This window comes from Bos grunniens, chromosome 20 (assembly GCF_055505025.1).
Source record: "Bos grunniens cultivar Pamir isolate PY7600 chromosome 20, Bosgru_T2T1.0, whole genome shotgun sequence".
Taxonomy (NCBI): Eukaryota; Metazoa; Chordata; class Mammalia; order Artiodactyla; family Bovidae; genus Bos; species Bos grunniens.
In genome coordinates, this window is record NC_141184.1 from 22,860,365 (window position 1) to 22,876,376 (window position 16,012).

At 37.4% G+C, this 16,012-nt stretch overlaps 1 protein-coding gene across 2 annotated transcripts in view; it reads right to left on the reverse strand.

Moving 5' to 3' along the window:
- Window positions 1-592: 592 nt before the first annotated feature.
- The window catches only part of CDH10 (cadherin 10), a 186,484-nt gene continuing 171,064 nt past the window's right edge, over window positions 593-16,012 (reverse strand). The window contains exons 10-12 of one of the 2 annotated variants that reach the window (XM_086362522.1): window positions 12,166-12,274; window positions 8,578-8,829; window positions 593-1,653 (exon numbers count right to left, since the gene is read on the reverse strand). In XM_086362522.1, the coding sequence (XP_086218648.1) occupies window positions 1,163-1,653; window positions 8,578-8,829; window positions 12,166-12,274 (852 nt within the window). In that variant the 3' untranslated portion in view covers window positions 593-1,162. Of the gene's footprint in view, window positions 1,654-8,577; window positions 8,830-12,165; window positions 12,275-16,012 lie in introns of those variants that run through there. The other variant, XR_015149192.1, reaches the window with a different exon arrangement.

A 16,012-nucleotide genomic window follows, 5' to 3' on the forward strand; every position in this document is an offset into this window, starting at 1 on the left:
CAGACTTTGTTACAAATATGTAATATGTAATGGATTTCTGGAAACTTTACATAATTACATTGCTGTATCTTAATGGAATACTCAGCATTATTACTGTCATTACTAGCATTTCAAAGTCACTGTGGGAGGTAAGCATATTTTCCATTAAAAGATTATTTCAGTATGAAATCTGTCTGAACTATTATTGCCCATAAACCTGAATAGCACAAATGTCATACAAAAATAAGAAAACGTTTCATTCTTTCAGATATTATTTTAGTGAGTTAAAAACAAAATGAAATGACTGCATTGCTGGTGTTTGGGGATATTTAGCAGCAAGATGGTCATGTTTTAAATTTTCTTACATGGTAAATTTTTAGGTGATCTGTAAATGACAATCATTTTTAATGTGAAGGGTTTTTCACATATCACAAAATAGCACGACTGATTGGAAAAATAATTCTTATGTAAATCATATGGATTTGGTTACTCAATAGTAATTATAACGACTTTGTGTTCTTACCTGCATTCAGTGTAATTCTGTACCAAAATATTTAGTCCCTGGAGAATGCTTTCTTCCTAGGAGGGAAAAAAAGAAGCTAGAGACAAGGTAGTTGTAAAAACTGGTTTATTTTTTAAAAATAAATACAAAAATATAAATATAAAACATTAGCAGATAGAATTTGATGAAATGAAATTGCACAAACGTTTGTATACCAGGTTGCATATCACATCTACTAACACCACATGTACATGTTTTTGTTTTTGTTTTTTAATTTAATATACAGAACAGGATATACTTTAAAATTTTTCTTCACCTTTTTAAAAGTTTCATTTGCAAGGGCAGGGCATGTACCTAACAGAAGTGGCTTGTCTGTGAGGTTGTTTAAGGGACGACTATCCTGTTCATGATTCTGAAATTATCTTTTATTTCCTAAGATGAACGACACTAAATTTCCATAGCTTTGGCTCTTGGAAGTGATTAAATAAAATGTCGTATATATGCCATGAGACATCCTACAGGGAAGAATTAATGTAATTACTGAACAAATTAAAAAGGAAATGGGGAAAGAAAATTGTGCTGAGTGGCAGGAAAATTCTCCTGGAATATCAAACATTGTGAAGTGGAGACTGTGTGGGTCAAGTTAACTTCCTCTTGCCGGAGCAGAACAGACATCCTTGGTTAAGCGTCTTTGTCGCTTTCCCCGCCGCCGTACATCTCCGCCAGCTTGTTAAACCGAGGGCCCCATTCTCGGAGGTAATCGTAGTTTTGGTCTCCATCAGTGGTACCTGATTCCAAGGAACTCAGAGACTCGGCGATGGAGTCGTTCCCTTCGTAGGCGTAGGTAGCGAGCGAGTCGTAGGGAGGCGCCGTGGGATCCAGGTCGTGTTCCTTGAGCCTTTCATTGATGAAATCCCGGACGTCCGCGTTATCCGGGGCCGTCGGAGTCCTCCGGGGGATAAATAAGGTTTCTGGAATAATATCTCGCCGCAGCTTTTTTTCCTCAATAGCGGCCGGATTCCTCAAGGTGCCAATATCAAAGGCCTGAGTGTCCTCCTCTCCGCCACCTTCATCATTATAGCTCACGATGTTGTCTCTGATGTCTTCTTTAGACAAGATCAGAGGCTCTTTTTTCCGCTGTCTCTTCAGAGCTGCGAACAGTACTACTATAACTTCAGAAAAGAAAAAAAAAAAAAAGATGCATTAGACATCAGTCTGAAACACTCTATAAATAACAAGGGGAGGTACTATAAACCAGTTTAAGTTATTTAGGTTTTTCTGGAACAGGTTAGAATTTAGGATTAATTTTGCACTTCCTTAATTTTTGTTGCAGGGTTGGAGGGGGCGATGGGGAGAGGAGAGGGGAATGTTGAAGGATTTACTAGGATGGTTAAAGTTTAAGAACCGTGATTCTGAATTATTTTTAAAGCAATGTGTAAGAGTTTTTGAAATATTGTGACTTGCCTATTTTTCTAAGAAACTAAAGATAGTTCCTGATGGTAGATATCATTTATATTTTGCATTAAATAGTGACATAAGATATTGTATAAAAAAGACCCAAATCAAATTCAGTTTCAAATAAAACAACTGAGAAGGGCAAACATACGCCCATAGTTTTAGATTTGTATGCAATATTAAAAAGGCAGCTTTCTTCACAAGATATAAAGTATTCATATCTGTTAAATAGCTTTGATGATGGATTTACATACTTTTTTTTCTTTTGCTGTTCCTGGAGCACCTTAAGTACTGGAGGGGGAAAGACCACATTATTTAGACATTATTGGCTTAGAAATTTACCAGATTTTCCATGGAAATATATATGACTCATGAGATTAAAGGAAATGCTGGGTCACATGATGGCAAAGAGTGAATTCAAATTACTACACTGAATTAATTACAAAAATAACATATGAATCTCAACTCACCTGCTTGCTCAGTCTCTCACTCCTGTCCAAACTTTTCGGCCCCAAGGACTGCAGCACCCCAGGCCTCCCTTTCCATCACCAACTCCCAGAGTTAACTCAAATTCATGTCCATTGAGTTGGTGATGCCATCCTACCATCTCATCCTCTGTCATCCCCTTTTCCTCCCGCCTTCAGTCTTTCCCAGCATCAGGGTCTTTTCAAATGAGTCAGCTCTTCGCATCAGGTGGCCAAAGTATTGGAGTTTCAACTTCAGCATCAGTCCTTCCAATGAATAGTCAGGACTGATTTCCTTTAGGATGGACTGGTTGGAATTCCTTGCAGTGCAAGGGACTGTCAAGAATCTTCTCCAGCACCACAGTTCAAAAGCATCAATTCTTCGATGCTCAGGTTTCTTTATAGACCAGCTCTCACATCTATACAAGACTACTGGAAAAAACCATAGCCTTGACTAGACGGACCTTTGTTGGCAAAGTAATATCTCTGCTTTTTAATATGCTGTCTAGGTTGGTCACAACTTTTCTTCCAAGGAGCAAGCGTCTTTTAATTTCATGGCTTGCAGTCACCATCTGCAGTGATTTTGGAGCCCCCCAAAATAAAATCTCTCACTGTTTCCATTGCTTCCCCATCTATTTGCCATGAAGTGATGGGACCAGATGCCATGATCTTAGTTTTCTGAATGTTGAGCTTCAATCTAACTGTTTCCACTCTCCTCTTTCACTTTCATCAAGAGGCTCTTTAGTTCTTTTTCACTTTCTGCCATAGGGTGGTGTCATCTGCATATCTGAGGTTATCAGTATTTCTCCTGGCAATCTTAATTCGAGCTTGTACTTCATCCAGCCCAGAGTTTCTCATGATGTACTCTGCATATAAGATAATCAGGGTGACAATATACAGCTTTGACATACTCCTTTCCCGATTTGGAAACAGTCCATTGTTCCATGTCCAGTTTTAACTGTTGCTTCCTGACTTGCATACACATTTCTCAGGAGGCAGGTCAGGTGGTCTGGTATTCCCATCTCTTTCAGAATTTTCCAGTTTGTTGTGATCCACACAGTCAAAGGCTTTGGCATAGCCAATAAAGTAGAAGTAGATGTTTTCTTGGAACTCTCTTGCTTTTTTGATGATCCAGCGTATGTTGGCAATTTGATCTCTGGTTCCTCTGACTTTTCTAAATCCAGCTTCAAAATCTGGAAATTCATGGTTCATGTTCTATTGAAGCCTGGCTTGGAGAATTTTGAGCAATAGTTTGCTAGAGTGTGAGATGAATGCAATTGTGTGGTAGTTTGAGCATTCTCTAGCATTGCCTTTCTTTCAGATTGGAATGAAAACACCTTTTCCAGTCCTGTGGCCACTGCTGAGTTGTCCAAATTTGCTGGCATATTGAGTGCAGCACTTTCACAGCATCATCTTTCAGGATTTGGAATAGCTCAACTGGAATTCCATCACCTCCACTAGCTTTGTTTGTAGTGATGTTTCCTAAGGCCTACTTGATTTCACATTCCAGGATGTCTGGCTCTAGGTGAGTGACCACACCACTGTGATTATCTGGATTGTGAAGATCTTTTTTGCATAGTTTTTCTGTGTATTCTTGCCACCTTTTCTTAATATCTTCTGCTTCTGTTAGGTCCATACCATTTCATCTTCACATGAAATGTTCCCTTGGTATCTCTAGTTTTCTTGAAGAGATCTCTAGTCTTTCCCATTCTATTGTTTCCTCTATTTCTTTGCATTGATCACCTAGAAAGGCTTTCTTATTTCTCTTTGCTATTCTTTGGACCTCTGCATTCAAATGGGTATATCTTTCCTTTTCTCCCTTGCCTTTTGCTTGGAGGTCTCAGACAAACCTCGTGCGTACCATGACCCAGAGACCTCACAAAGACTGAGACAGACCTGTGTTTGAGTGTCTCCCGAGGAGGTATGGGTCAGCAGTGGACTGCTGCAGGGGCAGGGGCTTTAGTTGCAGCATAACTGGCTATGGCATAAGCCCTCTTGAAGGAGGTCACCATTAACCCCACCATAGAGCCACCAGAACTTACACAGGACTCGGGAGACAGAGTCTTGGAGGGCACAAACAGAACCTTGTACACACCAGGACACAGGACAAAGCAGCAGTGACCCCACAAGAGACTGACCCAGACTTGCCTTTGAGTGTCCAGGAGTCTCTGGCAGAGGTGTGGGTTGGTGGTAAATAACAGGGAGGGAACACAGCTCCACCCATCAATAGAAAATGAATCTCAACTAGCTGTATCTTAATAATAAGTATAGATCCACAAGTAGAAATGTGTATCACTCACACAGGATATTTCCCTACTCCTGTGGGAAGGTATCAATAATAATATATTTATTACTTTAGTAATCATAATAATGGTAAGAGCATAAAAGGAGAAAGTTAAAATCAATTTCCTGCTGGTTGTGTTAGTTTCCCAACCTCATCAGTATTCCCAAACATTTTGATCATAATCCTTTAAAAATTATGATTTGGAGAAACAGATGTGAATTCAATTAAATGAAGAAAGGAAAGGAAAAGATCTTACCAGGTACATATATGAATATATATATATATATATATTCTTAACCTCATTAGAACAACATTTAAAGGATATTGGATTTATTACAGGTCTAGAAAGAATGCTCAAACTACCGCACATCTCATCTCATACACTAGGAAAGAAATGTTCAAAATTCTCCAAGTCAGGCTTCAACAATACGTGAACCGTGAACTTCCAGATGTTCAAGCTGGTTTTAGAAAATGCAGAGGAACCAGAGATCAAATTGCCAACATCCACTGTCATGGAAAAAGCAAGAGAGTTCCAGAAAAACATATATTTCTGCTTTATTGACTATGCCAAAGCCTTTGACTGTGTGGATCACAATAAACTGTGGAAAATTCTGAAAGAGATGGGAATACCAGACCACCTGACCTGTCTCTTGAGAAACCTATATGCAGGTCAGGAAGCAACAGTTAGAAGTGGACATGGAACAACAGACTGGTTCCAAATAGGAAAAGGAGTACGTCAAGGCTGTATGTTGTCACCCTGCTTATTTAAGTTATATGCAGAGTACATCATGAGAAACTGTGGGCTGGAAGAAGCACAAGCTGGAATCAAGATTGCTGGGAGAAATATCAATAACCTCAGATATGCAGATGACACCACCCTTATGGCAGAAAGTGAAGAGGAACTAAAAAACTTCTTGATGAAAGTGAAAGAGGAGAGTGAAAAAGTTGGCTTAAAGCTCAACATTCAGGAAATGAAGATCATGGCATCTGGTCCCATCACTTCATGGGAAATAGATGGGGAAACAGTGGAAACAGTGTCAGACTTTATTTTTTTGGGCTCCAAAATCACGGCAGATGGTGATTGCAGCCATGACATTAAAAGACGCTTACTCCTTGGAAGGAAAGTTATGACCAACCTAGATAGCATGTTCAAAAGCAGAGACATTACTTTGCCAACAAAGGTCCATCTAGTCAAGGCTATGGTTTTTCCTGCGGTCATGTATGGATGTGAGAGTTGGACTGTGAAGAAAGCTGAGCACCGAGGAATTGATGCTTTTGAACTGTGGTGTTGGAGAAGACTCTTGAGAGTCCCTTGGACTGCAGGGAGATACAACCAGTCCATTCTAAAGGAGATCAGTCCTGGGTGTTCTTTGGAAGGAATGATTAAGCTGAAACTCCAGTACTTTGGCCACCTCATGGGAAGAGTTGAGTCATTGGAAAAGACTGATGCTGGGAGGAATTGGGGGCAGGAGGAGAATGGGACGCCAGAGGATGAGATGGCTAGATGGCATCACCGACTCGATGAACATGAGTTGGCTTGAACTCCGGGAGTTGGTGATGGACAGGGAGGCCTGGCGTGCTGCAATACATATGTCGCAAAGAGTCAGACATAATTGAGTGACTGAACTGAGACTTAATGAAGTGAAATGAAGTAAAAGTCGTTCAGTTATGTCCGACTCTTTGCAAATATACAGTCCATAGGATTCTCTAGGCCAGAATACTAGAGTGGGTAGACTTTCCTTTCTCCAGGGGATCTTCCCAACCCAGGGACTGAAGCAGGATCTCCTGCATTGCAGGTGGATTCTTTACCAACTGAGCTATCAGGGACTTAATATGTCACCTACAAATTCATATCTTAAAGCCTAAATATATTCCCAATGTGATGGTACATAGAGGTGCAGTCTTTGGGAGGGAGGTAGGTCATGGAGGTAGAATACTCATGAGTGAGTGTGATTAGTGTTCTTATAAAAAGAGACACAAGGATTTCCCCGGTGGTTTAGTGAATGGGAATCTGCCTGCCAATGCAAGGGAAATGAATTCGGTTCCTGATCTGGGAGGATTCCACATACCATGGAGCAATTAGGTGTGTGTACCACAGCTAATGAACCTGCTCTCCCTAGAGCCTATGCTCTGCAATGAAAGCCACCGCAATGCAAAGCCCAAACACCACAGCTAGAGAGCAGCCTCCACTTCTGCAACTAGAGAAAGTCTCCATGCAGCAATGAGGGAAGACCCAGCACAATCAAAAATAAGATAAATAAATGAAGTAATTTTAAAAATAAATAAATGAAATTTTAAAACTTAAAAGAACAAATGAGGCACGATAGAGATGATTCTGTCTTCCCCGTGAGGATATAAGATGAGACAGCCATTCATGAAAGAGGAAGCATGCCCTCACCAAACATAAAATCTTGGACTCGATCTTGAACTTCCCTGTCTCCAGACTGCGAAATTTCTGTGGTTCAAGCTACCAGTCTAAGGCATTCTGGTGTAGCAGCCTGAACGAAGGCAATTATATTATTATGTAAAGTAGCATTAAGTCATGTTTTTCTCTTTTATTAACTTAGAACTGTAAGACTTCTAGCCCTCAAGCTGGTCTAAGAGAGCAAACAAGGGGCTTTTTTAAATGCAACAAAAATGAAAGTTTTAATCCATTGACAACTGTTCTTGACCTTCAAAGTGATTAAAAAATAAATAGGCCACCACCAAGAAAAAGAAACTGTTTATTCTACAAGTTTTTGAGGAAATATGACCTTTTATTTTGGCTAAATTCATAATTTGTGCCCACATATATACTTGTGATCTAATGATTTAAAACCTCAGACAGCTTGTTATCAACTAAATGATCTTATGCAATACAAAAGTTTCTAATAATGAGGATAATTAAACTTACTAAGACTGGCTTCAAAATCCCAGTTCATTTCACTGGTTCTTAAAATGTCAGGTACAATGTTTTTTGATTAGGGTCACAGGAATACTCACAATAGTTTTAAGATAATGCAACTAGAGAGTAAGCAATCTGATTTTTAATTCAAAAGCAGTTATAAAGCAATTTGCTCTGGGTTATAGAATCAACTATTGTTTTAGGGACAAGTGAACCAGATAAAGGGTTTTGTTAACATTAAAGAGGTGTCATAGTGAGGCCTTCATCCAGCTATAATGAGAAAAAAAGTAGAAATATACTTTACTGAAAAACTATGTATACAATGACAACAGTGAGTTGTCTGGCCTTGGCTTAGCCACTCATAAATCTTGCAAAATGTTTTAAATATCTCCAACTTTCAGTTTCATTATTTAAGAAAGACAGGTCATGACTCTATCTGATCAGATGTATTTTAATATAAACAACAATCCTGGTTAATGGATATCTAACTTACGTTTGGGGCGGGGGGTGGGGGGATTTATTTGGGGGGAAATATTTTAATAGACGGGCTTCCCTGGTGGCTCAGCAGCAAAGAATCTGCCTGCAGCGCGAAAGACCAGGGTTCGACCCCTGGATTGGGAAGATCCCCTGGAGAAGGAAACGGCAGCCCACTCCAGTATTCTTGCCTGGGAAATTTCATGGACAGAGGAGCCTGGCGGGCTACATTCCATAGGGTCACAAAGAGTCAGACACAACTGAGACCATACCACTTTTACTTTCTTCACTACAAAAGCTTTAGAGGTGTTCCATCTTGGTTATTTCCCCCAACCAAGGGGAACTTCAGTTCAGTTCAGTCGCTCAGTCGTGTCCGACTCTTCGCGACCCCATGAGTTGGGGCACGCCAGGCCTCCCTGTCCATCACCGGACTTAGCAACTAAACAACAACAGCAATTTTAATAGAAACATTTCTTACAAACACAGTGAAGTAAGCCATCTAGGAAATAAGCACACTTTCCCTACCCTTTCTTACCCAACAGAATGATGATGCAGAGGAGAATGGCGATCAGAGCCCCTGTGCTGAGCCCGGCAGGCAGGAGCAGGGCCTCGGCGCTGCAGGACTGCATGTTGCCTTGGCTGTCGCAAGCACACACTCGGATGGTGAGTGTGCCGGTGCTGCTCTGAATCGGGTAATCGTTGTCCGAAATCACCACGGGCAAGAGATAAGTGCTTATTTCATGTCTATTGAATCCATTTTTTCTGGTTAAAATTCTGGCAGTATTATCTAAAATAAATTTTAACGAATTAAAATTAGCTGGGGACAATGGATTTGTCTCATCCTCATCACCATGGTTTAACACATAAATATGATAAAAAGGTGTCTTTTTAAAACACAAAATTGTTATCAAATGTATACATGGCATTTGGATATAGATAAGATAAATAAGCTAGCTTGAGGAGTCAAGGCAATATACATAAAATAAATAAGATAGTTTGAGGAATCTAATAGCATGATTACTTACGAAACTTTTAACTAATTCTCACACGTGTTCAAAATGGTGGATTTTTATAAGCGGATTATTTATCAAGACTATAAAGATGGTAGCATAAGATTTTTCAGTTTTCAAAAAACATAAAATATTATGCATACCAAAGAAAAAATCATAATAAATGGTTTTTGTTTACAAATGTATGTGTCCACACACAAAACACACATTAATCTTAATATTCATGAAGAAAAATATTAGGTAGTAGCACTTTTAGAATCAATAAAACAGTCAAAAACTTTCAAAAGTCCCAATATATGAAGAACAGTGAGCTAATTACTTATTTTTTTTAAACTTAGATTTCCACCCATTAAAATTAATTTAGTGCATAATTTAAATAGCTGGTGGAAGACACTAATGTAAGAGTACCTGACAGACATACTGAAAGAAGTAGGGACTTAATCTAGCCTCTACTACCTAGTACATTGCTACTGATATGTCCTTTATCTGATAACTTATCCAGTATCCTCAAATCTGGGTTGTGAGTTAATAATATTTCTTTAGCTTTATATAACAAATACTGAAAAATAAATATACATGGATGATAATTTCACATTTTGTCCAATGTGCTGGGTCTTGTTTAGCCACCCCACAGGGCTGTTTAAGATGCCAGTGTAGGTAAGGGAGTGTTCGGCAATTGCTAAATCAAAGAAGCAGGTTAGCAAAACTGTAAAAGAAGAGGGGTGAAAATATTTTTGCAATATACTGGTTGAACATAAAGTAATCATTTCCAAAATTTTAGCAAGAAGTTAAATCTTACTACATCAGTAGATTACTACATAAGCTAGGAAAGTAGACTAGCAAAACAGATGGGCACAAGCAAATTTAATAAATCAACTGTAACCCTAATAATTTTGCAATTTTGACTTCTCTTCCAATAAGTGTTAGGATACAGCTCTTCCTTTCACAAACCTACACTAAAATAAATCATTTATATGCATGTGAGTATTTTTATAATCTTCTTGCTTAGACTTTTTTAACTTTTCAAAAATTTCAAAATCTTAATTTTACCTACAATAGCTTTGATACGTTAAAGAGTCAACAGAAGTTTTACAATCCACCTGCGATGAGGGAGACCTGGCTTCGATCCCTGGATTAGGAAGGTCCCCTGGAGAAGGGAAAGGCTACCCACTCTAGTATCCTGGCCTGGAGAATTCCATGGACTGTACAGTCCATGGGGGTCACAAAGAGTCCAACACGACTGAGTGACTTCCAGTTTAACCATTCTATACAAATCATTTTATTAAGTATTCAGAAAAATCATCATATAATAAAGCTTTTGATCTGTAAATTAGTCAAAAGTGAGGGATTCTTAAGCATGGGATACCAAGTGTAGTATCACAGAGGCAGGAAATGTATTTTTAAAACAATGAAAAATTAAAAGATTTTTAAGATGAGGCTATAGATAAATGCAAGGGTATTTTTTCAAGAAGATCAACTTTAAGGTCATATCTGTCATTGGAATTTCTTTCAAAATTCACCCATTAATAGAAAGTAGTGAATTTATGCAAGATTAGATCAAATATTTCATCAGACTTTACTGGTATTCTAGTTATGTTCAGGTTTGTATTCATATGGCTTCAGCCTTAGGATCAGGAACTATACCTAATATAGGAAAATGGTACTATTTATCAAAAATTAATTAAGATTGGCCTTAAATTGTTTCCCCAGTAACTGTGAAATGCCGTGATAAGACAGTACTATTTCAAGTCTCTATTCCTTTTTAAAATTGAGAAGTGGCTTGTTGAGATCCAGGGCTCAGTTTAACAAGAATATAATACAAGTTAAAATACAATTAGAAAGAGGTTCAATATTGTCAACTCAGTACAAAGAATGCCACGTCTCAATACTATGTATAAGTTACCAGATTCAGCAAATTAAAATTATGGGTGTTGTTTTTCTGATATTCAGATGTAATTGGGCATTTTGCATTTTATCTACCAATTCTATGTTAATTTTTCCAATCACAATTATTTTAGGAGTCCAAAGGAGTAGAATGGCTTCCCTGATGACTCAGGCAGTAAAGAATCTGGCTGCAATGCAGGAGACCCAGGCTCCATTCCTGGGTCAGGAAGATCCCCTGGAGAAGGGAGTAGGAACCGGCTTCAGTATTCTTGCCTGGGGAATCCCATGGACAGAGAAGCCTGGCAGACAAAGTAGTCCATGGGGTCTCAAAGAGTCAAACACGACTGAGTGACTAACACACACAGAGGGATAGAAAACATAGACATTTCAAAAGCTCAGATTTAGTAAACAGATGTTACCAACTGATGCAATCCCTTCAACTGATTTGTGCAAAAATCCTATGATATTAAAAATGAGTAGTTGCTCAGTGTAAAACTATCCATTATCCTAAACTGCTTTCTGAAAGCCCACCAGATGTACTATAGCAACCTCTCTCTGCCAGTATACATACATGGAAAGTATTGTACATATGCCAACGTAATTATTAGATTTCTTGCAAGAATATATAATTATATCTATAGCAGGTCTAAAACAAGCATACCTGTTTTGTTTCTGCTTTTTTTTAAAAAAAAGAATTCAATAAATATGTTTAGTATTTTTGATCACGTATAAAATTCATATGTTACATAGGAAAATAGTGTATCTCGTCTTTGCCAACTGTTTTTGCTCTCAGTTCCCTCACAGGCTAATGTGGCTGCTTTTTTCTTTTATTTTCTTTGTCTCTTCTAGGCCTTTTGACTATGGTGAATCTGTTGTTGCTAAATCTCATTGAAGTTTCCACAAGAGTCTCACCAAGACATTCATTTCCCTGTGTGGCTTACTATTTTGTTATAGGAACTGATTATTTCTGGCCTTTCTGAAGTTTGCAAGATCCAATGTTTTCATTAATAACCATATACTGTCTTCTTTCATGTATTTTATTATTTAAAATTCAACAAAGTAAACTCTGTTATGTAAGAAATTACAAAAATATCTTATTAAAAATCTAATGAAAACAAACCTTTGCAAACAGATCTGTAAATTAATATATCATGTATATGTAGCTGTTAACTTGGAGAAAATTTCTTGTTAAGTCACCTTAAATCATAATGAACCATTATAAAATTTACCTTCGTTGTCTTGTACTGTGAAGTTTGGATTGACAGCAGCTAAACTGAAGAAAAATTTCTGTCCACCTAAAGGATCATCTTTGTCTACTGCACTTATAGTCTGTATTAGCTGCAGAAGAGAAAAAAATGTACATTTATCAAGCTTCCATGGCTAGAATCTTCTTTATAATATTTAATTTTTAGTATCCAATTTGTCCAACATTTTTTAAAGACAATTATTTTCTTCCTTATAAGCATGCACCTTTATTTCAGTTATTCTATACTTTTATTACACAACAGCAACACTCTCACTCTCTCGATTTTGTTTCTGTCTCTTTTTTCTCACTGTCAATTTCTCCTAAATACTATCCATTTTTTAATTAAAATAATGAGCAATAACATAGTATTCTTTATAGTTTTAAGAATTTAGATATAACATTTGAGATAAGTAGGTATTTCATATATGTTTAAACATTTATCTAGAGGAGTTATTTAATGTAGGAAAATTTAGAAAGTTATAATTATAGCTTCCTTCTTCATCAAAAATAAAGTGAAAACTATTCAAAGAATGTGAAAATTTTAAAGAATCATTATGCATAACTTTATAAAGGAAAGAAAAACATTATATATTTTAGAGTAATCATTCACTTGCACTCTCAATAGAATTATATATTTTTTAATTCAACATATACATACTATGGAGAATGGTTATTTCATAAGGGTTAGCTCTGATTTATTTTAGGATAAGAGAATATAAGAGACTAGTAACAAAATATAACACCTCATACAATGATCATATCACACTTTGAACATATTGTATAATAATTAATATTATACATATATAACAGCTATATATTATTGCATATATATCGATTTTTCTTCAACTTATATGTATAATAACATTTTATGTGTTTTTGCATGTTTTCAAGAAGGCTTCAAAGTTGTTAAATATGTCAATGCTTATATAAATGGTCAAATTGATTCTTAAAGGAATATACTTTTTACTGCATTAACTTAATTTAATATTACATGGACATTTGATGGAAATGTTTGTTACTGGTGTTTTGTTGATTAAAAAGGGACTCAATCTCTGGGAGTTGGTGGATGGACAGGAAAGCCTGGTGTGCTGCAGTCCATGGAATCTCAAAGAGTCAGACAAGACTGAGTGAACTGAAATGAAGTTTAAAACTGTAAAATAATTAGAAAAATAAATTATTTTAACTATTCCATATTAAATTATTTTTTCTCTTATACTGTTCTATAAAAATAAAAATGGAAGTACTCCCTAATTGTTTACTTCAAAGTGATGCAAGAAATATAACTGGACCAAACAAAGAGAAATATTTATCATTTAGAAATAAGTAGCAGAAAATGGCAACCCACTCCAGTACTCTTGCCTGGAAAATCCCATGGACGGAGGGGCCTGGTGGGCTGCAGTCCATGGGGTAGCTGGGAGTTGGACACAACTGAGCGACTTCACTTTCACTTTTCACTTTCATGCATTGGAGAGGGAAATGGCAACCCACTCCAGTGTTCTCGCCTGGAGAATCCCAGGGACGGGGAGCCTGGTGGGCTGCCGTCTATGGGGTCGTAGAGAGTCGGACACGACTGAAGTGACTTAGCAGCAGCAGCAGCAGAAAAATAATTTAAAACTTGAAATAATTCAAAATATTTCTTTAAAAATATAACATCATTTTATGATTTTTTAGTGGTAATTTAAGATTAAATAAAGCAAGAATTTATGGCTAATGACTTATCCATTTAATAAAAAACAAAAGATGGTACATATATAAAGCAGTTAATACAATCTTTCAGAGTTTGCTCAAACTAATGTTATTGAGTCAATGATATTAAATATTATTAAAATATATTTTATTTACTAAAGGAGTAAGTCATGCCTGAGAGAAAATGGAAGAAAGAGAAATAGCCAGTCCTCTCTTCTGCCCTTTCCCAAGGTCCTCTGACTGTGAAATGGAAAAATTAGGAGTCTGGTTGCCTCATTCAATAATTGTTGTTGTCCAGTCGCTAAGTCGTGTCTGACTGGGAACTCATGCACTGCAGCACACCAGACCTCTCTGTCCCTCACTATCTCCTGGAGTTTGCCCAAGTTCATGGCCATTGAATCTGTGATGCTATCCAACCATCTCATCCTCTGCTGCCCTCTTCTTCTCCTTTTGCCTTCAATTGTTCAAGCATAAGAAGGGACTGTTCATACATGTAAATTACATCCTTTTCCCAGGGGGAAAGTCTTCTACCCTTCAGATGGAGAATAGACAAGAAAAGAGTGTGGTGCGTGCTAAATTGCTTCTGTTGTGTCTGACTCTGTGCAGCCCTTTGGACTGTAGCCTGCCAGGTTCCTCTGCCCATGGGATTCTTCAGGCAAGAATAATGAAGTGGGTTGCCATTTCTTTCTCCCAGGGAATCTTCCCTACCCAGAGATCAGGGACTGAACCCGTGTCTCTTATGTTTCCTTCACTGGCAGGTTGGTTCTTTAGCACTAGCACCATCTGGGAAGCCCCAAGAAAGGAGGAGGGGTGGCACTTAGCTTTATTTCTGTCTCACTGGGGCGTCCCAGGTGATAAAGAATCCACTTGCCAATGCAAGAGATGTGGATTTGAACCCTGTGTAGGGAAGACCCCCTGGAGTAGGAAGTGGTAACCCACTCCAGTATTCTTACCTGGAAAATTCCATGAACAGAGGAGCCTGGCGGCTACAGTCCATGAGACCACAAAGAGTCAGACATGACTGAGCAACTTAGCACCCAAAACATACTCTCACTGTGTCCACACCCCAAATGAATGGAATTATGTTCCATACTGATTAAATGCTGCTCTTAAAGAGCACATAATTTAGAGAAGTTCTGGGTGGACTAAACTACTATATAAATAACTAAAGCAAATCCAGAAGTCCCCCAAGCTCCTACTTCCCTGGGAGGAGGGAAGACAGACTTAACAAATTAATTTCAAGAAAGGCTCAGTAAGGAAAGACCTTATCAAATAACTATTTTGATTTTGCCTGCTAGGATGACGTAACCTAGAATTCCGTCAGTGAGTTTAGTTCAAGCAAACATGTTTCTGCCTATGAGACCAAAATGATATCTAACAAGCTGGTCTTATTAAAAGTAACTAATATGGGAGGGGTTTGCACATGCAGCCAATTAGACAAAAATTAATAATCATGTTCTTCCTGTCAAGTTTGTCAAAATAGACGACTTTTTAAAATTAACATCATCTTTGATTTGATTATTTTCCTTCAATATACCAACTTGTTTTTAAAAGTTCAAAGAATATGAAATTACTGAGCTAGATATAGGTGCAAAAAAAGAAAAAAGGCATAAGGAAAATAAACAAACACAATCCCTTATTTTGTGTATTTTGAATACATTTGGGAATGAATATTTATAATTACTCAAATGCTCTGAAAAGATAGCTCTTGAAAATCAAATAGAATAACCATAGAGGGAGCAATGTATGCAGCAGTTTCAAAGTGGGTAATTCATCTCCTACAGAAAAGGCTTCAACTTATATCATGCTGAGCCTGCCAAGCACAGAACTATTTGGAATGGTATTTTTAGGGCACACTGTTTCATGAAGAAGTAGGTCGGAAGTAGCTAAGTCCTTTAAATATTCCAAATTAAACATTTCCATAACATTTTCAACTAAAAAAAACGAATCCAATTGCAGCAATTTTACCATTTCAGACAATAGACAGGCTATTGAATTCCTGTTAGAATCTTCCGAAGGAAGAATTTATTACACAATATAATTTGCATAAAAATGTAACAATGACATTGATGTTTATAAAGAGCATCAAACGAAGTCTAAACACAATACAGTTTCGTAATGGCTTCTCTTTCTTTAATAAAACA